The 18,477-nt window shown below is 40.8% G+C and overlaps 2 protein-coding genes across 4 annotated transcripts in view; one reads left to right on the top strand and one right to left on the bottom strand.

Annotated features, from left to right (window-relative positions):
- Window positions 1-296: 296 nt before the first annotated feature.
- smcr8a (Smith-Magenis syndrome chromosome region, candidate 8a) lies at window positions 297-9,082 on the bottom strand. 3 transcript variants are annotated; one of them, XM_044100684.1, is made up of 3 exons: window positions 7,937-9,080; window positions 3,776-5,542; window positions 297-1,182 (listed from the first exon to the last, which is right to left on the bottom strand). In XM_044100684.1, the coding sequence occupies exons 1-3, from the start codon at window positions 8,587-8,589 to the stop codon at window positions 720-722; spliced, it is 2,883 nt and encodes a 960-aa protein (XP_043956619.1). In that variant the 5' UTR covers window positions 8,590-9,080; the 3' UTR covers window positions 297-719. The 3 variants fall into 3 exon arrangements, with proteins under 3 accessions (XP_043956619.1, XP_043956621.1, XP_043956620.1); XM_044100686.1 differs by lacking the exon at window positions 297-1,182 and adding an exon at window positions 1,936-2,470 and having other exon boundaries at window positions 7,937-9,082; XM_044100685.1 differs by lacking the exon at window positions 297-1,182 and adding an exon at window positions 2,946-3,081 and having other exon boundaries at window positions 7,937-9,082.
- A 2,674-nt stretch (window positions 9,083-11,756) lies between these two features.
- Window positions 11,757-18,477, top strand: part of top3a (DNA topoisomerase III alpha) — a 20,075-nt gene continuing 13,354 nt past the window's right edge. Inside the window, exons 1-9 of the mRNA XM_044100682.1 lie at window positions 11,757-12,337; window positions 12,516-12,575; window positions 12,652-12,725; window positions 12,816-12,891; window positions 13,859-13,967; window positions 14,059-14,202; window positions 14,315-14,485; window positions 14,576-14,676; window positions 18,333-18,407. Coding sequence (XP_043956617.1) covers window positions 12,113-12,337; window positions 12,516-12,575; window positions 12,652-12,725; window positions 12,816-12,891; window positions 13,859-13,967; window positions 14,059-14,202; window positions 14,315-14,485; window positions 14,576-14,676; window positions 18,333-18,407 — 1,035 coding nt within the window. The 5' untranslated portion in view covers window positions 11,757-12,112. The remainder of the gene's footprint in view (window positions 12,338-12,515; window positions 12,576-12,651; window positions 12,726-12,815; window positions 12,892-13,858; window positions 13,968-14,058; window positions 14,203-14,314; window positions 14,486-14,575; window positions 14,677-18,332; window positions 18,408-18,477) is intronic.

Genomic DNA, 18,477 nt, shown 5'->3' with positions numbered 1-18,477 from the left:
ATAGCAAATATTTCACTGGCTAAATAACTAAATATTTAACTTTATTGCTAGATATTTAGTATGGAAAATAAATATTTAGCTTGAAAATGTTTAGTTTCGAAAATAAATATTTAGTTTGAAGCTAAATATTTAGTTTGTGAACTACATATTTAGCTTTAACCTGAAATTCATAAATGTAGGAATAACACGGTGAAAATATTCACTTTGAAAAAGGAACACCCACATTAAAAATATATATATATATATATATATATATATATATATATATATATATATATATATATATATATATATATATATATATATATATATATGAGGCTAAATAGGCCAAATTCTTGGTGTTAATTTTTTCCCCCACATGTAACTTTGCAACGGGTGCCCCATAAAGACATAGGCAGTCGAACTAGACGCTACAGTTCTTTGCCATTTTTGTTTTTGCTTCAACATGTATTCGTAGGCAAGTGTTCATCTGCTCCGATAAGGACGTGTTGAGAAGAGTCGGCAGAGACATTCAGCTCTGGTTTCTCTGCCACCAGAAAGTGTCAGATCACAGAGATGCACAGTGAGGCAGACAGCGATTAACATGAAGAAAAACAAATCAGTGCAGAGATTTTGACCTTATTTAGATCACTCCTGGTCCGAATGAACCCAAAGTATCAGCGGTGATTTCCGCTGTGAGGTGTTGGAAAGGACCCAGCTCCGCCCTTCCCCTCGCGGAATCAGATTTTATATAAAACGCTGGTGACGTAGTTAAAACTAAAACAGGGTATAGCTGCGCAGCAGTCGCTGTTAGCGGGCTGCAGGTACCGCTGAGCGATGAGCCGGCTGAGGTAGAGCAGGATCTGGCCGTCCTCCTCGTCCAGCCCCAGCTGCTCCTGCAGGAAGCCCCGCCGCCGGGCCTCTACCGCCTCAGGCCCCTCCGTGGGGCTGACCGGCAGGTGGAGGTGGTGCGTGAAGGTGAGCAGGAACGCCCTGGACGCCAGGCGGCAGAGCGCGCTCTGCAGGTGGAGGAAGTAGGTGGAGCCGCGGCGGATGTAGGTGCGGTGGTCGGCCATGTTGGCGAGGAGCTGGCCGCGGTACTGAGGGCAGCGCAGGGTCTTCATGTCGGCGTCCAGGATGGAGATGTAGCGGCTGTAGCGGGACAGGGAGTAGAGGGCGCTGGAGCCGGCGGGAGAAGCGACCCTGAGGGAGGAAATGACGATCACATCTACAATTTAACCCTGCATCTAATCATCATGGGAGTAAAAGTCATCAATTTAGAGAGCTGATGGTGATTTTTGTTCTCCAGGGCCCAATGAACGGATTAGCCTTGACAAAGTTCCTGACATAATTTATTACTCTTATTTGTCGAATTGGCAACATCATCATTGCTCACCTGACCACAATAAAAACTTTGAATCAAGCTATTAAAGCCTAAAGTTTAATGACATTCATGTCCACAACTGGTGCAAAAAGTGGGGTGTACACTATATGTCACCCATAAGGGGCGCCACGCTAAAGGGGCGCCAAAATAATGGCAGAATAATTATTTCTACTCAACATTTTCTCTACTCAACAGTGTCTGCATACACTTCAGAAAGTACTTAGCTGCATAAATAAATATAATCTTTATTTTTATAGTATAAATTCTATGTGCAAATTTAAATTTAACCTCTGACAAACATGCTCTTTTATTAATTTTAATTTGTAGTAGCAGTTGTGTTATATGGTGACAGTCAGTCATAATGTATTTTTCTCTCATGTCTTTAAACTACATAGTAAGCATGGCATAGTACAAAATATACATGAAGAATTAAGTGTATTTTCCTGCAGTGGTTTTATATAAAGAATATAAAAATGCAACGATTAAAAAAAAAAAAGGCATGTGATTATTTGTCACATGTCACCATTTGGTGAATTTTATGTCCCATTTGGTGTCTGAAGGTTATCCTTGAACTCTTTTCACACTAAGTTACCAAAACTAGCATTTTTCATAACGTGCTGTGTACTTTAAAGCTTATGAACACACACACACACAAAAAAAATACTAAAACAATTAGAATTCTGATAAAATTTCTTACAGAAATCAAAATTAAATGGATACAACAAACTTTACACACAGGACCCTCTTCTTCTGTTCAAAAAGTCGAGGTTTTGTTTGCAGAAAGAGTAGAAAAGAAACATTCATGGACAGATGTGCATGAAAAGCCGCAGGGCTGTCAGAGTGAGTCACCGAGGGCTGAGTCAGAGCAGATGAGTAAGTGTGGCGTAAGGTGTGATGGAAGCGAGATGATGATGTCATCGGCTTCAGATTCAACACTTGCAGAAACTCTGCGAAGACCTCAAAAACTCAAGGTAAATCGTGACTGCTTTGGTTTCATGTTCTGCAGCACATGTTGCCATAAAAAGATTTCATAGCCAATAAATTTTATTTTATTTTTTTTCACATTTTCTCACGTATTTCCACAGACCTCAGTGTATTCGAACGGATCTGCATGGGGATAAATTTAGACATATTAACCTTTTTAGCCAAATCTTTGCAAAACAAGTCAAGTTCAGATTCACAATTGAGTTTATAGGCTGGATTTTGACGAGGCCATTCCAGCACTTCAATCTTCTTTTTTCTACAATTTGAATTGCAGAATTGCAGATCTGCCATTTGCACTGTTGTGCTGGAAGGCGAACACCTTCCTCAGTCTAATAGGATTTTTATCCTTTTCCTCCCTGCTGGAGAATTCAATTCCCAGCAGCATGACGCTGTCCTTATGATATTAGTGCACAGTACAAGCGTTTGCCAAACTTTCCCACAGACAGCATTGGCTTCTTGGCAGAGGCCCCTTCGAAAACCAACAGAACAATTATACAAAATGTGGAAACAAACTTTAGAATTTGTTCTAAAAGTTTGAACAAATTATTTGTCTTTGCTTCACTATATCTACCATTCATTAATCATTATATTTGTTTAGCATTGCTGCCTCATACCTTCTGATTTTAGTTGGCCATGAGTTGTTAGGGGTTTTTGGCAGCAGTGACCTCCACAGCAGAGCTCGGTTTCATGGTTGCTATGCCAACATGAGGAGCTGAGCAGCTGGATGAATCTGACTGGCAACCAATCAGAAAGATGAGCATGGCAAATAACTTCAATAAGTTATTTAAACCTTTTTTTTTGTAATGATTGAAAAACAGATTTGATTTTTATGATTTAAAAAAGGAATGAAATGTATTAGATTCTTTTTTCTAATTTTCCCTGCAGCTTTGTGAGGCCTCCCCAGCGCCCTCTGGTGGAATCCACTTTGAAAAACATTGTCATAGTGGAAGCGGTGTTTACAGTGAAGTACAGCGGTTTTCCACCACATGTTGTGTTTTCTTCCGCATGTTTGCCGTGTTCCCTGCACGGTTTGTTGGGGAAAACTGAAAACAGGATTTCCTCAGTAAGGAATTTCTTCTTGCCACTCTTCCATAACAAGATTAAAAACACACAAAAGGGGTAGTTTATAGATTGGTTGACTTCTGAAGGCAATTTGTTGTAGTGGGTCCTTTGGGAAGTATCATAATAAAAGGCTCTAGATACAAATTCCTGCCCTATTTACAAGTTATTAGCAAACAATATAAAAACCATGCATTGTATTCCTTTCACTGCACAGTTATATTCCATTTTAATTTATATCAAGTTGAAAAGTGACAAAACGTGTAAAAGTTCCTTGTTTCTAAATATTTTACAAGGCACTGTACGTCTTAAGATACTAAAAGTCAGTAAAAGGGTTAAGATGTGATTTGATATTGCAGTGATTCTTACCTTTGCAGCCCAATAAGTTTCCACCTGTGAAGGTCGATGAGGGTGAAGGGACAGGACAGCCAGGGTTGGACCCTCTCTCCACTCTTGCCAGGGTTGGGTACGAAGAGCGCCAGAGCAGACACTAGGCGGCGGACTCTCCCCTCGTCCGCCCCGAGCACCACCAGCGTCCTGCCGCTCAGCAGACACCACAGGGCTTGCATTGCAAAGGAGTACTGGCGCACGAACCTCAAAGCGCCTTGCCCGGCTTTTTTCCTCTGGCGGAGGGTCACCGACCCCCCGTAGCCGAGCGGCGAGGCGGCCCGGTCGGAGCCCGTGGAAGCACTCATGGTACAGTCCGACCCGTCCTCTATGGAGCTACGTGAAGCTGCATCTCCAAAGACGCCCACAGGAAGCTCCAGCCCTGCTGGTCGACCTTCTGAGTACGGAGAACCCACTGTGTACTCATCCTGGATGGGGTGAAGGGCATGGGGCTCCTGGTTGACCACCAGAACCTTAGAGGGGTTGATAGGAGAGTTTGGACTCAGGCAAGGCACAGCGTCAGGGTCAGCTGCCTCATAGAGGAAACCCTCTTGGGCCATACAGCAAGCTGTATCCATGGGAACCAGCAGCTCCGAGTGCGTTCCCACCTCACACTCGTCATCCTTTCTGGCCTCCAGTTCGTACACAACTTCCAGCAAAGACATGGGGGTCTGGTCTTGTCCGGTACCACAGTCATCCTCCCCAGCAGTGGTCTCCATGTCCTCGCTACTGCTTTCCCTCTCTGGGTAGGTGTTTTGGTCAGGTTCTGGTGTCAAGTCAGAGTCCGGATCAGGACCTTCTGTATTTATACTTGCAAGACTCTCTTGCTTCTCAGTTTGATCTGTTCCACTTTTATCGCTGCTGAAGCTTTCTTTGGTCGCTTCTGAGCTCCCCTGTGTCTCCAAGGTCTGGTCTGAGGGAGAGGACTCCAGATGGCTTCCCAGAAGTCCAAGCTCCTGAGTAGTGGCGGCTTCACAAGCCAGGCCTAGTGGACCTTGAGGTTTTAATCCATCAAGCTCAAGAGCCTCTGACCCCAGGACTATATGAGGTGGATTTAAGTTTATGTAGTTGTCTATGGCATGATTCACAGCGCAGAATGGTCTCAGTGTCTCGGCTTCATCCTGAACGTCATCAATGAGATCTGCCTCAAACAGGAAGTTGACAATTTTCTGCTTCCTGCGCAGTGCCTTGTCCAGGCGGCGAGTGTAGAGGTAACACAGCTCGCCGCGGAAACTCCTCTCCGTCTCCTTCAGAAGCTCTACGGTGGCCTCGTAGAAATTCTCCTCACACAGTTCTTGCAAGGTCTTCAGTCGTTTGTCAAAACACTTTGCAGACTTGGCTTTGATCAGCTGTGGCGTGTATGATGGCCTGCGTTTATTACCCTCATCATCATCTTCATCCACCTCCTCTTCCCCTCTGTTATCATCAGATTGAATCTCGTCACCTTCTCCTTTGGGGACCCTTTGGCTGTAACCACGGGGATTTGCCAGCTTGGCGTATTTCTCCAACAGCTCCTCGCACTCTCTCAAGCACTCCGTCATGCACTTCTGGCACGAGACGGCGTGCGGATCCCGTCGTGGTCGCCGATGGTAGGCACTGATCTGCTTCAGCAGGTCTCTGTGCTCGTAAATGCTCTTCTCCACGTTCGCCAGCTCATTGGCCTTTTCTACAGCATGGGCAGAGTAAACACACTGAGGCCCCGCCTCTCTCTGCAGGCCCTCCTCCTGCTGCAGCACAGAGTGTGTGTACCTGAGCAGAACAAAACAGATGCAGTGATAAGCATGGAATGGCACGGTTCTAAAAATACCAGCAGTAGTCTGCTGACTGATTGTTGGTTATACGTGCAAAAGGTATAATCAACCTTCAGTAGGTTGGTTACACCTTTGGACATAACATCTTATCCTACAAATAACAATCGGGCTTTGGTGTACACAGGAAGGCTTGGTCATCTCAGTGCAAGGACGGTGCCAGGCTCCTGTGGCGATAACCCCGTATCATCACCCTGCTATCCCCGTGTTTGACATTGATTATTTATTCGTTTATGAATTTGTATTTTAGATTTCTATAAAAGTTGTGTGTGTATATCTGTGTGAGTGTGTCAGGGTGTATCTGCGTCTGCAGTTACTCTCTGTGCACTGTGAACTTCTGTAAGCAAGGACAAATTCTTTGTATGTGTGAACATACTTGGCAAATAAAGCTTGATTCTGACAGTTGGTATGAGTTTGGGTTTTTGCCATTTAACACGGGCCATTATGATCCGACTGGTCTGCTTTGGTTGTGTTTGTTCAGTGAACACTGATCTGGAAGTATTGTGGTTTGTTTAAAAATGAAACTTTAGACATCTAAGCAGTTAATTTTAATTTTTTAACAGTCTTCCATAGCAGCCATACTAACACATATTTGTTCTAATGTGAGCTCTAATAGTTCATAACTGAGCGGTCTTCAGCATAGTACATATCAGCAGTCTGTCTCATATCTACAGGCTTGGAGAGTTATCTTAGAGACAAGATTTGCTTATCTCATTTACTGATTTTTCTTTTTCTTTTTACAGTTTCTTTAATTACCTAACCTCAACCTCTAACCCTGGGAGCTGATATGAGGCATTCTGGAATGTTTTCCACGTGGGAATAATCTTTCAGGGATCAATGATGATGGACTCCATTGTTTGGAAATTACCTAATAGCCTTTTGCAGATTAATGCTGCAATAACTGCTTCTGCCAAGTAACTCCATCGACCCTTCCTTCTCTACATTGTGTTGATGCACCTCTAAAGATTAAAAACTAGTAGGCTGGCAATGAAAGGCAGTTGAAACCTGTGGTCGTCATGGAGACACTTGTGAATATTCAGCTAAGGCAATGTATTTGCTTTGCCACTTCTGGATATTTGCCTATTTTTTTATTTGAACAAAGACGACAACGGACGTGTTTTTGTTCATGCTAGTAGGTATTCGCTTCATCTTAAAACCTTGTAGAGAAAGCACATCATTACTGTTATATCCTCACAGAAAACCTTAGAAGAAAGAGTACTAAAGTTAGTGTAATTTAAAAAAAAAAATAGACCATCTAATGGCAGCAATTCTCAAAATCCAGGCTCATATTCATAAGCGGACCAAACAGCGAGTCAATCCTGAACCAGCTGATGCCTGTAATCAACACGATGTGAATGAAATTCAAGCTTGGATATAAAAAAATAAAAAATAAAAAAATAAAAAAAAAACTGGGAAATGCTCTAGAATTTGGTGAGTTTTGTGATTTTATTCTTGGCCAATCAACAAAATTTTCTATTTCCACCAAGAATAATAAAAAAAATCACAACAGAACTAGAATCAGCCTACTTAACTTCAACTTGTGCAAAGCTCCACGGCTAAACAAGATGGGAGCTTTCGTAACTTTCGTAACTTTTGCGTAGCTGAATGTGCCAAGACGAGTACACCTCTAGAAATAAATGATTAAACATGTAAAACACAGATAGCAGGATAAGTGTTGTTGTAAAACCCAGTTAAGAGCTTTGAAAACCAAAAGAAGTATATAAGTATATAAACTTGGCGGACAAGTAGGTAATCTAATTTATTTTTTTACCCGTCTCAACTTTAGTTGGCCATAACTTTGATTTATACTAACATTATGGTGTTGTGAATTGGTGATGTTTCCATAATATTCTCACAATAATGATGAGCTAAAAGACAGTTTATTTGCCACAGTTATATTTCCTAATTTCTTTAAAATCTATTTGAAAGTTTGACAAATCCTGAATTACAGGCATTAGTACAAAAATCTACAACTTTTCCACCGGTGTTTACTGCATTCAGAAAGTACATTTAAACTTCTCCTGAAAACTGAGGACTCGAGAGATGGATTGATGTCACAAGATGTGTCAGAAAGTGGAACGGTTTCTCTTTCCAAGCTGTGAGATTTATTATAAAAATTTGACTTGGTGATAAATGGTGCAAATGTTAGAAATTCAGGTAAGATGGTTTTAGCTTGAAAAGGTCACTGCTACAAAGTTTCGGGAGAACCTGAGGTGGCCGAGCAACTGACTACCCCTAATCTCACTGTGGTGACACAAAGTAACCCTCATCACTGGTTGCTCTGAACCTTTGACCTCAAGTTTTTTACAAGTAAAATTTGAAATAAAGCTCTTACTCCAGGTCCTGGAGCTTCCTCTGGAGTTCCTTGGCGAATGCTCTTCTGTTCCCGGCCTTCAGACACTCCGAGGCCTGCGAGAAGCGGAGGGACAGCTCCTGAAACTGGAGCATGATTTTCTTCTCGTCTGCTGCTACATACGCCATGCAGAATGGCCGCACGAAGCCCCTCGCCTCCAGGTCGTACAGGGTGAAGTGATGGACATATGCAAACGCTCCCTCCTTTGAGTCTCCCAGGACAACCCTGGAGTCCTCCACAAAGCTGAGCCTCGGGTAGCCGCTGCCAGGCGGATGCCCCACGAAGGAGGCCTGGTAGTCCACGGACATGATCCGCAGGGAGAAGTAGTTGAGGTCAAAGGTGCCACAGACCTTGGGATCACCTGGGATGGTGAGGAGAGGCTGGGGGCCCACCTGCTCCGAGAACTCCGAGATGAGGATGAAGTCTTTGGTGAACTTGGCGTAGGAGGTTTTGGCCCAGGGATTGGAGTCTGCCAGCGGGTAGAGGGGTATGGAGAACTCCTCCGGGAGACCCAGAGGGTCTTCAATTGTCTGCCCATATTCATCCTCTTTAGTGAAAGCTACCACATCTGGGGAGCCTATCATAGTGTTATCACTGAGGGAGGCATGAGAAGCAGCAGAAGCACAAACGGTCATAGAAAAGCTGTGTGTGGACAGCAGGGAGAGAGTCCATTCAGACTGGCCATCATCACACTGTAGTAAAACCTTCAATAAGGTGGAGCTGCTCCAAAGAACCTTTTCTAATCTCCGAATTAACTCAACATCTGCGAGAAGAACTCCGCTAATTAAAAAATACAAATGGACAACTCGACAAAAAAAAATACCATCCAGCGCCTTGGCTGACAAAAGCCCTCCTCAGGAATCACAGTGTCCGAGGAGCCTGCAGAGCCTTCATGTTACGGCCGCCTCGGAGAGGAGCGTCCGTCCTCCTCTTCTTCATGTGGGGCTGCCGTCCCTCCGCTCTCTGGCGTCCGGATCAAAGTCCGGCGCGTGGATCCAACGACATCGTTTACGGAGAAAAACGCTACATCTGCCGTTCACGTCCAGAGACAGCCGCCATGATTACCCAGCTGGACGCTGCCTGGTCATGTGACCAAAGCTCCGCCCACCGAGGGAAAACTAACTCCTCCTGAAACGGAAATGTTGATTTATTTATTTATTTATTTATTTATTTTAATTCAACAAATTCAGAAATATTAATTTCTCGTGTAGTTACTTGTAATAATATAAAAATGTAAATTTTTTGTTGAAGAAAATTTTTTCGTTTTTATTGCATTTTATTAGCAAAAAGACATGGTGTAAATAATTTACACCCCTCTTAATCATTAATAGAAATATATTTGTTAGTTTCAAAGCAATTAAATTCCTCTTGTATTTGATGACCAACTTTTGTTTGCATGTTTTCAATGTTTTGTTTTGGTTTTTTACAACTAATTTTTGGTGGTGAGCTAAAAAGTCTTTGAGACGCAAAGCAAATTCTGGACTTCAACAAAAACGTTAATATTACTTACAGTTTAAAGAAATATGTTGGTAAAATTAAAATATTACTTTAAACTTAAATCTGTCTGATGTGTTATTATTCTGTACTTGAAACTGAGGAAAGCGTTCAAGTGTAAATAAGGATTAAGGCTAACCTATTTACTAATAGGCACTAAGAGAAGAACAAAATCAAGCCAAGATATTCAGCAGGACCTGCTGAAGAAATCACAGCCCATTTAATTTTCTAGATCACTCTTCCAGCTAATAGTTTTTATGGAGTTTGGGAGCTTTAAAACTGTGGCAAACAATGAGTTTGTCTGAGTTAATAAATTCAGAAAATTCTATTAACTTTCTCTGCTCCTTTATTTTTTGGATTTCAAAGTGACTTCTTTTTAAAAAATGTGTTGCCTTGCAGAAAAATATCCTGAGTTGTTCACAGGTCAGCAGTAAGTGGCTGAACAGAGTGAGCATGAACAATCAAATAAGAACAGGTTAAAAATAAATCAGGTTTTGATTACTTTCTCATTTTTCTGTGCAGGATTACACAGAAAATGAGAAGTGAAACAGACAAACAGGACACCATGTGATCTGGAAGAAGTGAAGCGTGTTAGCTTGTGAAAACATGGAGTGAGCACAGGTTCTCATGCTTCAAGAATAACCTTTATCAAATATCAAGGAGTAGAAACCCACACACAAAGAGCACCCAGTTTAGAATATGACTTTGTGACCAGTCTGGAGGTCCCTGTACTTCACAATATTTACTTCAGCTTCTTAATATTAACAGAAATAATCTTTAAAAGAGAAAAACAAATCTATTTTCACTTTGTTTTCCACTAAAGAAAAACAACTAAGAGCTAAGAGACCCGTACTGTAAGTGATGCAACAGTATGACAATGAAAATAAATGTGGTTGAGCCAACCATCAAACACACATCATCATTTTTTAAAGTGAAAGGAACTTACTTGACATTTCCTCTTGACAGGCAGAAGTTACGAAGTAATGATGTTTGAGCATTTTAGAGATTAGAAGTGGCAAAACCAGAACTTCTCCTATACAAGTAACACAACATACAGCTTCAAATACGCAATGCAAATCTGCTCATTTGTCATGTTATACTATTCCTTAAAGTGTGCAACAAAAGGAGGATTGAGATCTTGAGCATACTATTATGAAAAAAAATTATATAGAAATCATTTTTAAACATTCAAAAATGTTTAAAATTGTTTGAATGTTTTAACCATTCATATGACATATGGTCTGTCATATTATCAGACTTCAAAATAAGTCTGATAATATGACAAACCACAGCTAAATATATTCTGTGTGCTATGTTCCATCAAAGGTTAAATATGTTTTATTGCACTGTACTACGGATTTTAATACATTGCTCCCATGAAAAACAATAAAAACCCAATATACAGTGAAGGAGTACATCAGTAGAAAATTAAAACGCAAATTGTGTTTGTTATCCCGTTTCATACACGGTGTCCGCTGGATAAGACAACTACCAAAGTGCTTAGTCCTTGTGTCAAAGTGTTGATGTTTTTACTTACAAATCAAACTTCACTTTAACGTGTCAGACCACTCACTGCCACCTACTGTCCAAACATTGTAAATGCGCGACGTGTAGAGAATTTTGTTTTAATGACAACACGTTTTAGTTTAGCTTTGGTCATTATCGTTTGACTAAAACGTAATTTTATTCTTCTAATAATTTTGTTATATGCAGTTAGTGTATTTTTTTTTACACTTCACTTAAATTTAGTGCAGATTCTGGTAATGAAAATATAACGTTATAGAGTTAGCGTAATGCCTTTTTTAGACCCATCTTTAGGAAAAAGGTCTGACTGGAGTTAAAGTTAAAATTTAGGAAAGTAAGGGACAGATTTACTTTAACTTAAAACAACTTTAGACTGAGTCTTGGCTAATAATAATAATATTAATAATTATAATATACATTTTTTAATTATCATTATTTTCATAGTTATAGTTATTCTTCACGAGAGCTTTTTAAAGTTACATTTAGTTTTAGAAAAAATAGTCAGAAACAGTGATGCAACTTTTATCTCAACACATTTAACATGGCTGAGAAATTAATTATTATTATTACAAGTGTCATTTTAGAAAATGACACTTGTAGCTATTACCAAATAATATTAAGTGACAAATTAAATTGTATATATAGATACACATTTCAACATTCAATGTACTATTTTCATGTCTAGATATTATTAAAAACACAGGGAAAAAGTTAGTGAGTTTATTGTATCTCACATGCAATGAAAAGAGGATGATTAATTTTCCTCAATTCAACTTTTTACGACACTGGGGACTTTACGACACGTTTACGGTCTCCTTTACGGTAATTTTGACTCAGGCGCGGATTTTGTAAACAAAGCTAACTATGTCACTTTGACTGGGCTCGAATCGGTTCCTTATATCAGCAAGTCTTTGAAACTTTCTATTAATTTTTCTTTTCTTTATCGATTTTCCATAAATACAAAGTTAATTTGTTTAGCTGGAGAAAACTTTTTAGCCGTCTGAGAAACTTTCTGAGAGCTGCCAAGATGCTTTTAGCCATCCCTGCTAGCTAAGATGCTAACCGAGCGGAAGAGCAGCAGAACCGTGGAGGCTGAGTCCGAAGGCAGCCGCTGCTGCTTCATGTGACAGCGGGGTAGGCATGCTGATAGCGCACCTCCTCGGCAGATCCACGCTTCGATCGGGACTACTGCGGGCTAGAAGGGGGGTTTTCTGGGCGACACGGAGCCGCTGGTGCTCGGACGCAGCGCAGGGGGCAGACATGATTCGCAGCCGAGCTCAGATTAAGCGGGTCCTCTGCGTGGCCGAGAAGAACGATGCAGCCAAAGGCATCTCTGAGATCATGTCTGGCGGCAGAGCCAGGAGGGTGAGTCCCCGCTGATCAGACCTTCACTGTTTCTGAAGCTTTTAGGTATCACTGTAATCTGATATAACCTCAGAAAAAGTAGAAGAAAGCTCCCATTATTTCCATTGTTTTGTAATGACAACACTATTGACTTGTTATTCTTTATCAGCACAGCTCATTATGGGTTTCTCTGTTGCAGAGAGAAGGATTTTCGAAGTTCAATAAAATATATGAGTATGAATATAATCTTTTTGGCCAGGTAAGTAACCCACCCACGCATTTGAATATCTGATTGTGATTCTCTCTGATTTCTCTGGTTGTTGTCCTCATCTCAGAATGTGACGGTGACAATGACCTCAGTGTCAGGCCATTTGCTGGGACTGGAGTTCAAAGCGCCTTTCCAGAAATGGTAAATTGAAATGATTTTATGCCTTTAGTTGCCTATGGTGACCTCGACGGAGGGTTTTAACACTTGAAGTTTTGTCGTTTCTCTTCCAAGGCACAGCTGCAGTCCCGTGTTGCTGTTTGATGCAGAGGTAGAGAAGAATTGCCCGGACAACATGGTTCCAATCAAGGTACGGCTGGATTTTTGCCAATGTCTGTTGTTGTTCATTTAAATTTGTCTTGTAAGGAAAGAAAAAGGATAGAACTAGGGGTGGGCATTACATTGATTTGATCGATTAATCACATATTCTGTTTTGTGATTATGTGACAAACATACATTTTGGAAAATATGTTTGTTTTTTTTGCCGATGCTTTTCTTGGGTATCCAACATGATGTTAACCCAACTTCCATCCTGATTCTGTTTCTTTCGACTACAAATTCAGGTCAACCCACAGAAGGAATTACTGACGTAAAAGCCATTATAAGATATTTTATGTAATTTACAGCATTTTTTTTTTAAAAGTGAGGGAAAAATGTATTAGTATCCGAAATCAAATTTGGTTTAAAAAAAAAAAAAGATTTTTATTTTTAAGCCATATCACCTAGTGTTAAAAGAAGTCTTGTTTCAGCCAGCTGGCAGCTGAACCACAGTGCGCAGCAACAACTCCAAACACTGGAGGAAAAATCCCGAACTTTACACAACATATGTACATACAGCAGAAAACTGTTACCAAATTGATTTTGTATCCATTATTTGTTTTTTAAAGTCTTGGCACAAGATTCTGTTACAGTCACCTCTAGAGGGCGCTAATAAAAAGCTGAACTTTAATGAAGAAAATGTGACCATACCATAACTTAGAGAAATGGGATTTATACTCAGAGCAACTGACTCTCTTCATCCTACAGTTTATCAAATAAAACTTTATTAACCACTAATATGAAGAGTGGAACTAAAACTAGCTTAAAATACGCAACTATTTGTATTTCCGTCCTACATCTCATGTCAGTGGTTCATAATCACGCCTTAAAAATCTCTGAAAGTCACCTGGAGTGTTTTCATTTGGTTATTAAAGCTTTTTTAAAGTTGTGAATTGATATAACACGACTTGGTTATAGAACTAAAAAATTGTCAAATTTTTGTGTTTAATTCTCGGTAGCGGACTCTGGAGAAGGAAGCGAGGCAGTGCCAGGCTCTGGTCATCTGGACTGACTGTGACCGGGAGGGAGAAAACATTGGCTTCGAAATCATCGACGTTTGCAAAGCAGGTTCATATTTATCCACAAACTAATTTTTCACATTATTCCTCTGTCTGCTAGTGTCTAAATATACATATATATATATATCTCTTTTCTCTAGTGAAACCCAATTTGCAAATCTTTCGAGCGAAGTTTTCGGAGATCACTCCCAACTCGATTCGGAGAGCGTGTGAGACGCTGACGGAGCCCGACTGCAACATCAGCGACGCCGTCGATGTCCGGCAGGAGCTGGATCTGCGGATAGGTGAGGCGGCGGCCGCGCCGTTAAGCAGGAGAACATGAGAACGACTGCAACTCGCTGTCCATCATCATCTGATCACATTCCACTCGTCCGTCTGTCTTCTGATCGTCGCCAGGTGCGTCCTTTACCCGGTTCCAGACGCTTCGCCTGCAGAAGATCTTCCCCGAGTCTCTGGCCAATCAGCTGATCTCATACGGCAGCTGTCAGTTTCCCACTCTGGGATTTGTGGTGGAGCGCTTCAAAGCCATTCAGGCTTTTATACCCGAGACTTTCTACAAGATCAAAGGTAAGAATTCCCGTACTGGAAATAAAAGTTGATTGATTACGCTTGGATTTCACCTATAAAACCTGCCCTGTGTGTCTGTCTTTGTCTCAGTGCTCCATGAGGTGGAAGAGGACAGTGTTGAGTTCAGCTGGAAGAGAAACCGCCTCTTCCATCACACAGCTTGTCTGGTGCTCTACCAGATCTGCATGGAGGTATGAGTTTTTTTTAGTTTTTTTTAAAGAGCATAATCATGGTATTGATTATACCATTGATAACCCTGTAACTTTTGCACATTGAGTCTCATTAACTCTCTAACTTAATTTAATATTTTTAGATTTCAGTTGATAGACCAGGTCAAAGGAGCACTTCATTGTAAAATTGAAGGAAAATTATACATTGTATCAACAACTTTTGCAAATAAAAGTCTGAAAAGTGTGGCATGCACGTGTATTCAGCTCTGGAGGGTCAATATTTGGGTTACTTCTTCTGCGGTTTTACACATCTGCAGGCTGGATTTATTTATTTTTTTCATATTTATTCTCAAATATTGAAGGAAAGACATAAAATTTGGAATATATACAAAAATTGGAAAAAATCTTAGTAAAATTTGACATTAAGTGAAAAATTTGTATTAATAAACACCAAATATCAAAGAAACGAGAAAGTAAATTATGAAATGAAAATGAAACTTAATAAAACATTGGAATATATATATATATTTATATATGTGTGTGTGTTTGTTTGTTTTTTTTATATCGCAATAACATTGACCATATTGCACTTCCTCATACCAAAGCATCTTTAGCTGTTTGCTAGTTTGCCCAGCAGCTAACCCAGAACAACAATCCAAAAACACGGCAACGCATCTTAAACAGAACGGGCGAACAACTTACAACATAATGGACGTATCCCACCAATAATCACATGTTATCACACTGTAATTACAGCTGGTAGCAAAGCCATATTTGGTATCACCCCAGTGCACCTTGTACATTCAAAGTCTCCTGTTTTTTTTTGTTTGTTTGTTTTTCTGATTTCCGTACTCAGACTGTGTGATTTTGGATCGTCGTTCTAATCTTCCGTTTGTTGATCCCCCTTCGCCACGTTTGAGCTCTGAATCCCGAGTGGTTTCACCCACTGACGACAGAACAGAAGAGGTGTCGTCTGAACGTGGGAGCGTCATCAAGAGAAACACTTATTCTTCCCCAGCGAGGCTGACGAGCCCTATAATTATCACTCCGATAGCTTTTCGCTCTCCCCCCCCACCTCCCTTACAGAGCGAGCTGCGAGTGTCGGGAGACAGAAGCGGGTCAGAGCTCGCTCCATCACAGGCTGGCTTTTATTCCTTTACCTCTGTTCGTTCAAGGTTGGGCCGCTGTTACATTTCACTGCAATAAGGCTCCGAATGACTGCAGACTGCATGACATTTACATTTAGAACAGTGTTTTTTCTTCTTTTTTTTTCCAGTTAAGGCTGGTACCAAACACCGTTGACCTTGCACTAAAAACAGTGGAGGACAGTAGTTCTTATTTTTCTCGACATATAGAGAAATATTTGCCCTTGTGCTACTTTATTGATCGCAAAGGGAAATTAAACGTTGTCGTAACTCATATCATCCAAGCATCTTCAAGGAATTGTTGTGGTTGGCGACGCAGTGGGAAGGAAGGATCTCCAGTAGCAGTTAGTGTTTCAACAAATCTGAAGAGGCCTCTGACTGAAGAATGTTGCTGTATGACTGTCATGACGTGTTAACAGTTCAATATCTGGGCGGCAGAGAAGAAAACGTCAAATCTTCTGGAAAGACGAGGATTATGTTCATTTGACGTTTTCAGATGCTAATCAGCTGCTCCCAGCTGTAAAAACAACACCACATTGCCATGGTTACACATCATAACAACTGTCCGAAAGTAAAAAAAAAAGTGACAGCGAAACTCCTTCCAGATGTAGAGGTGTGTAAACACTCGCCGCCTCAACCAGAAAATGATGAATAAAGCTACGAAAAGAACCAATCAGAAGTGACGTAGCAGAGAAACTGACGTATTAGTTTCTCTGCTATTCTAAAGTCAATTTAGAATAGCTAATTTCTAAAGTTTTTGAATTTTAGAAATTCAGGAATGTACGGAGCTTGAGAGTACAGGGGGCTGAATACAGATGTACGCCACACTTTTCAGATTAAAACATTGAAAACTATTTATGGCTTCCTTTCCACTTCACGATCATTCAATGTGAACCCCGTCAAACTCTTCTGAGTCGCTGACGCTGGATGATTCATTCCAAGCTTCATTCACTGTTTAGATATTCCCTTTTCAAAGCAATTTTTCTTTTTTTTAAAATTACTACGATATGTAGTTTTCTGCAAATGATTGCTTTTATTTTGCTATTACAGAAACTCGCTGGTGATACCAAAGCCTGCTTATTAAACTCATGCCTGCAGTGTGTGTGTGTGTGTGTGTGTCTGCTCTCTTATGTACTTTAACAATGGCCAACCACTTTGATGTCTTTCTGTCCGGTTTCATTTATGACCAAACCACTTAGCCTGCCTTTGTCAACATGCTCAGTGACATCCACTTAAACACAGACTGTGGGAGAACCACAGTTCTGGTTCTGTTGGACCTCAGCGCAGCACTTAATACTGTTGACCATGACATATTACTGAAAGGACTGGACAGCTGGGTTGGTTCAGTACTTGATTTTTTCGACTTCTTTGAGTCAATAGGTAATTTCTCATCGACTCGCACATTCGTCTCACGTGGGGTTCCCCAAGTTTCAATCCTGAGACCCCCTATTATTTAATATCTATATGCTCCCACTGGCTCAGGTTATAACATACGTTTTGTTACCATAGCTACACAGATGACACACAGCTCTACATTGCTCTTCACCAGGTGACTCAGAACCCATCCAATCACTGAACAGATGCTTAGAACAGATAAATGTGTGGATGTGCCAAAACTTTCTCCAGCTGAACAGAAACAGAACTGAAGTTATTATCTTTGTACCTAAAGAGGAATAATCTAGAGTCAGTGCACAGCTTCAGTTATTACAACTAAAAACCAGCGATCAGCTGAAACTTGGGCGTAGTGATGGACTCTGACCTGAATATTCAGAGCCACATAAAGACAGTTACAAAGACGGCCTTCTATCACCTGAAGAACATTTCTAGGATTAAAGGACTAATGTCTCAGCCAGACCTAGAGAAACTCATCCATGTGTTTATCTTTAGTCACATTGATGACTGCAGCGGTGTCTTTACAGGTCTGAGTAAAAAGCTGCAGAAAACCAGGAAGATAGAGCACATCACACCAGTTCTAAAGTCCCTGCACTGGCTCCCTGTAGCTCAGAGAATAGACTTCAAATTCTCCTGCTGGCTTATAAATCATTGAATTGTTTAGTTGCATCAGCCTTCCAGACCATTGAGGTCCTCTGGTTCTGGTCTGCTCTTCATCACCAAACATGGAGAAGCAGTTTTCAGCTTCTATGCTCCACAAATCTGGAACAAACGTCCAGAAAACTGCGAAGCTGCAGTTTTTAGCCTTCAAATCGAGACGAAAAAACCCACTTCTTCTGACCCGCCTTCGATTAACAATGACTGGAACCTCGTTAATTGCAGTGTGTATTCCAACTTTTCATCGCTTTCCTTGTTACACCACTGCTGTATAATGTTCTTATCTTTTGTTTTCATCACATAAATCACTCTGAACAGCCCTGTTGCTAAAATGCGCCATGCAAATAAACTTATCCAGAGGTGCATCTCCTGCAGCCAGCACAACACACTGCGCTCCGTTTAGAAAATGTTTGTTGACTCGTGCGAATAAATACGGTTCAAAAGTAACATGTGAAAAGAAAATATATTATCATTTATTTCCAGGATCCCATAGCAACAGTCACCTCAGTAACAAGCAAACCCAAGAGCAAATGGAGACCGCTGCCTTTGGACACAGTGGTAAGATAATAAAAGCAAACAGCAACACGTACGATGTCAGCCGCAGCATGAAAAATCATTTTCTTGTTTG

The sequence above is a fragment of the Gambusia affinis genome, linkage group LG19, assembly GCF_019740435.1.
Source record: "Gambusia affinis linkage group LG19, SWU_Gaff_1.0, whole genome shotgun sequence".
NCBI lineage: Eukaryota > Metazoa > Chordata > Actinopteri > Cyprinodontiformes > Poeciliidae > Gambusia > Gambusia affinis.
This window is presented reverse-complemented; position numbering and strand designations above follow the sequence as displayed.

Excerpts from the sequence above, each read along its gene's own strand:
- smcr8a (XM_044100684.1), bottom strand. The coding sequence starts at position 8,589 with ATGACCGTTTGTGCTTCTGCTGCTTCTCATGCCTCCCTCAGTGATAAC. Across the intron at positions 5,543-7,936 it reads AGGAAGCTCCAGGACCTGGA|GTACACACACTCTGTGCTGC; the intron begins GTAAGAGCTTTA and ends TGTTCTGCTCAG. Across the intron at positions 1,183-3,775 it reads AAACTTATTGGGCTGCAAAG|GGTCGCTTCTCCCGCCGGCT; the intron begins GTAAGAATCACT and ends TTCCTCCCTCAG.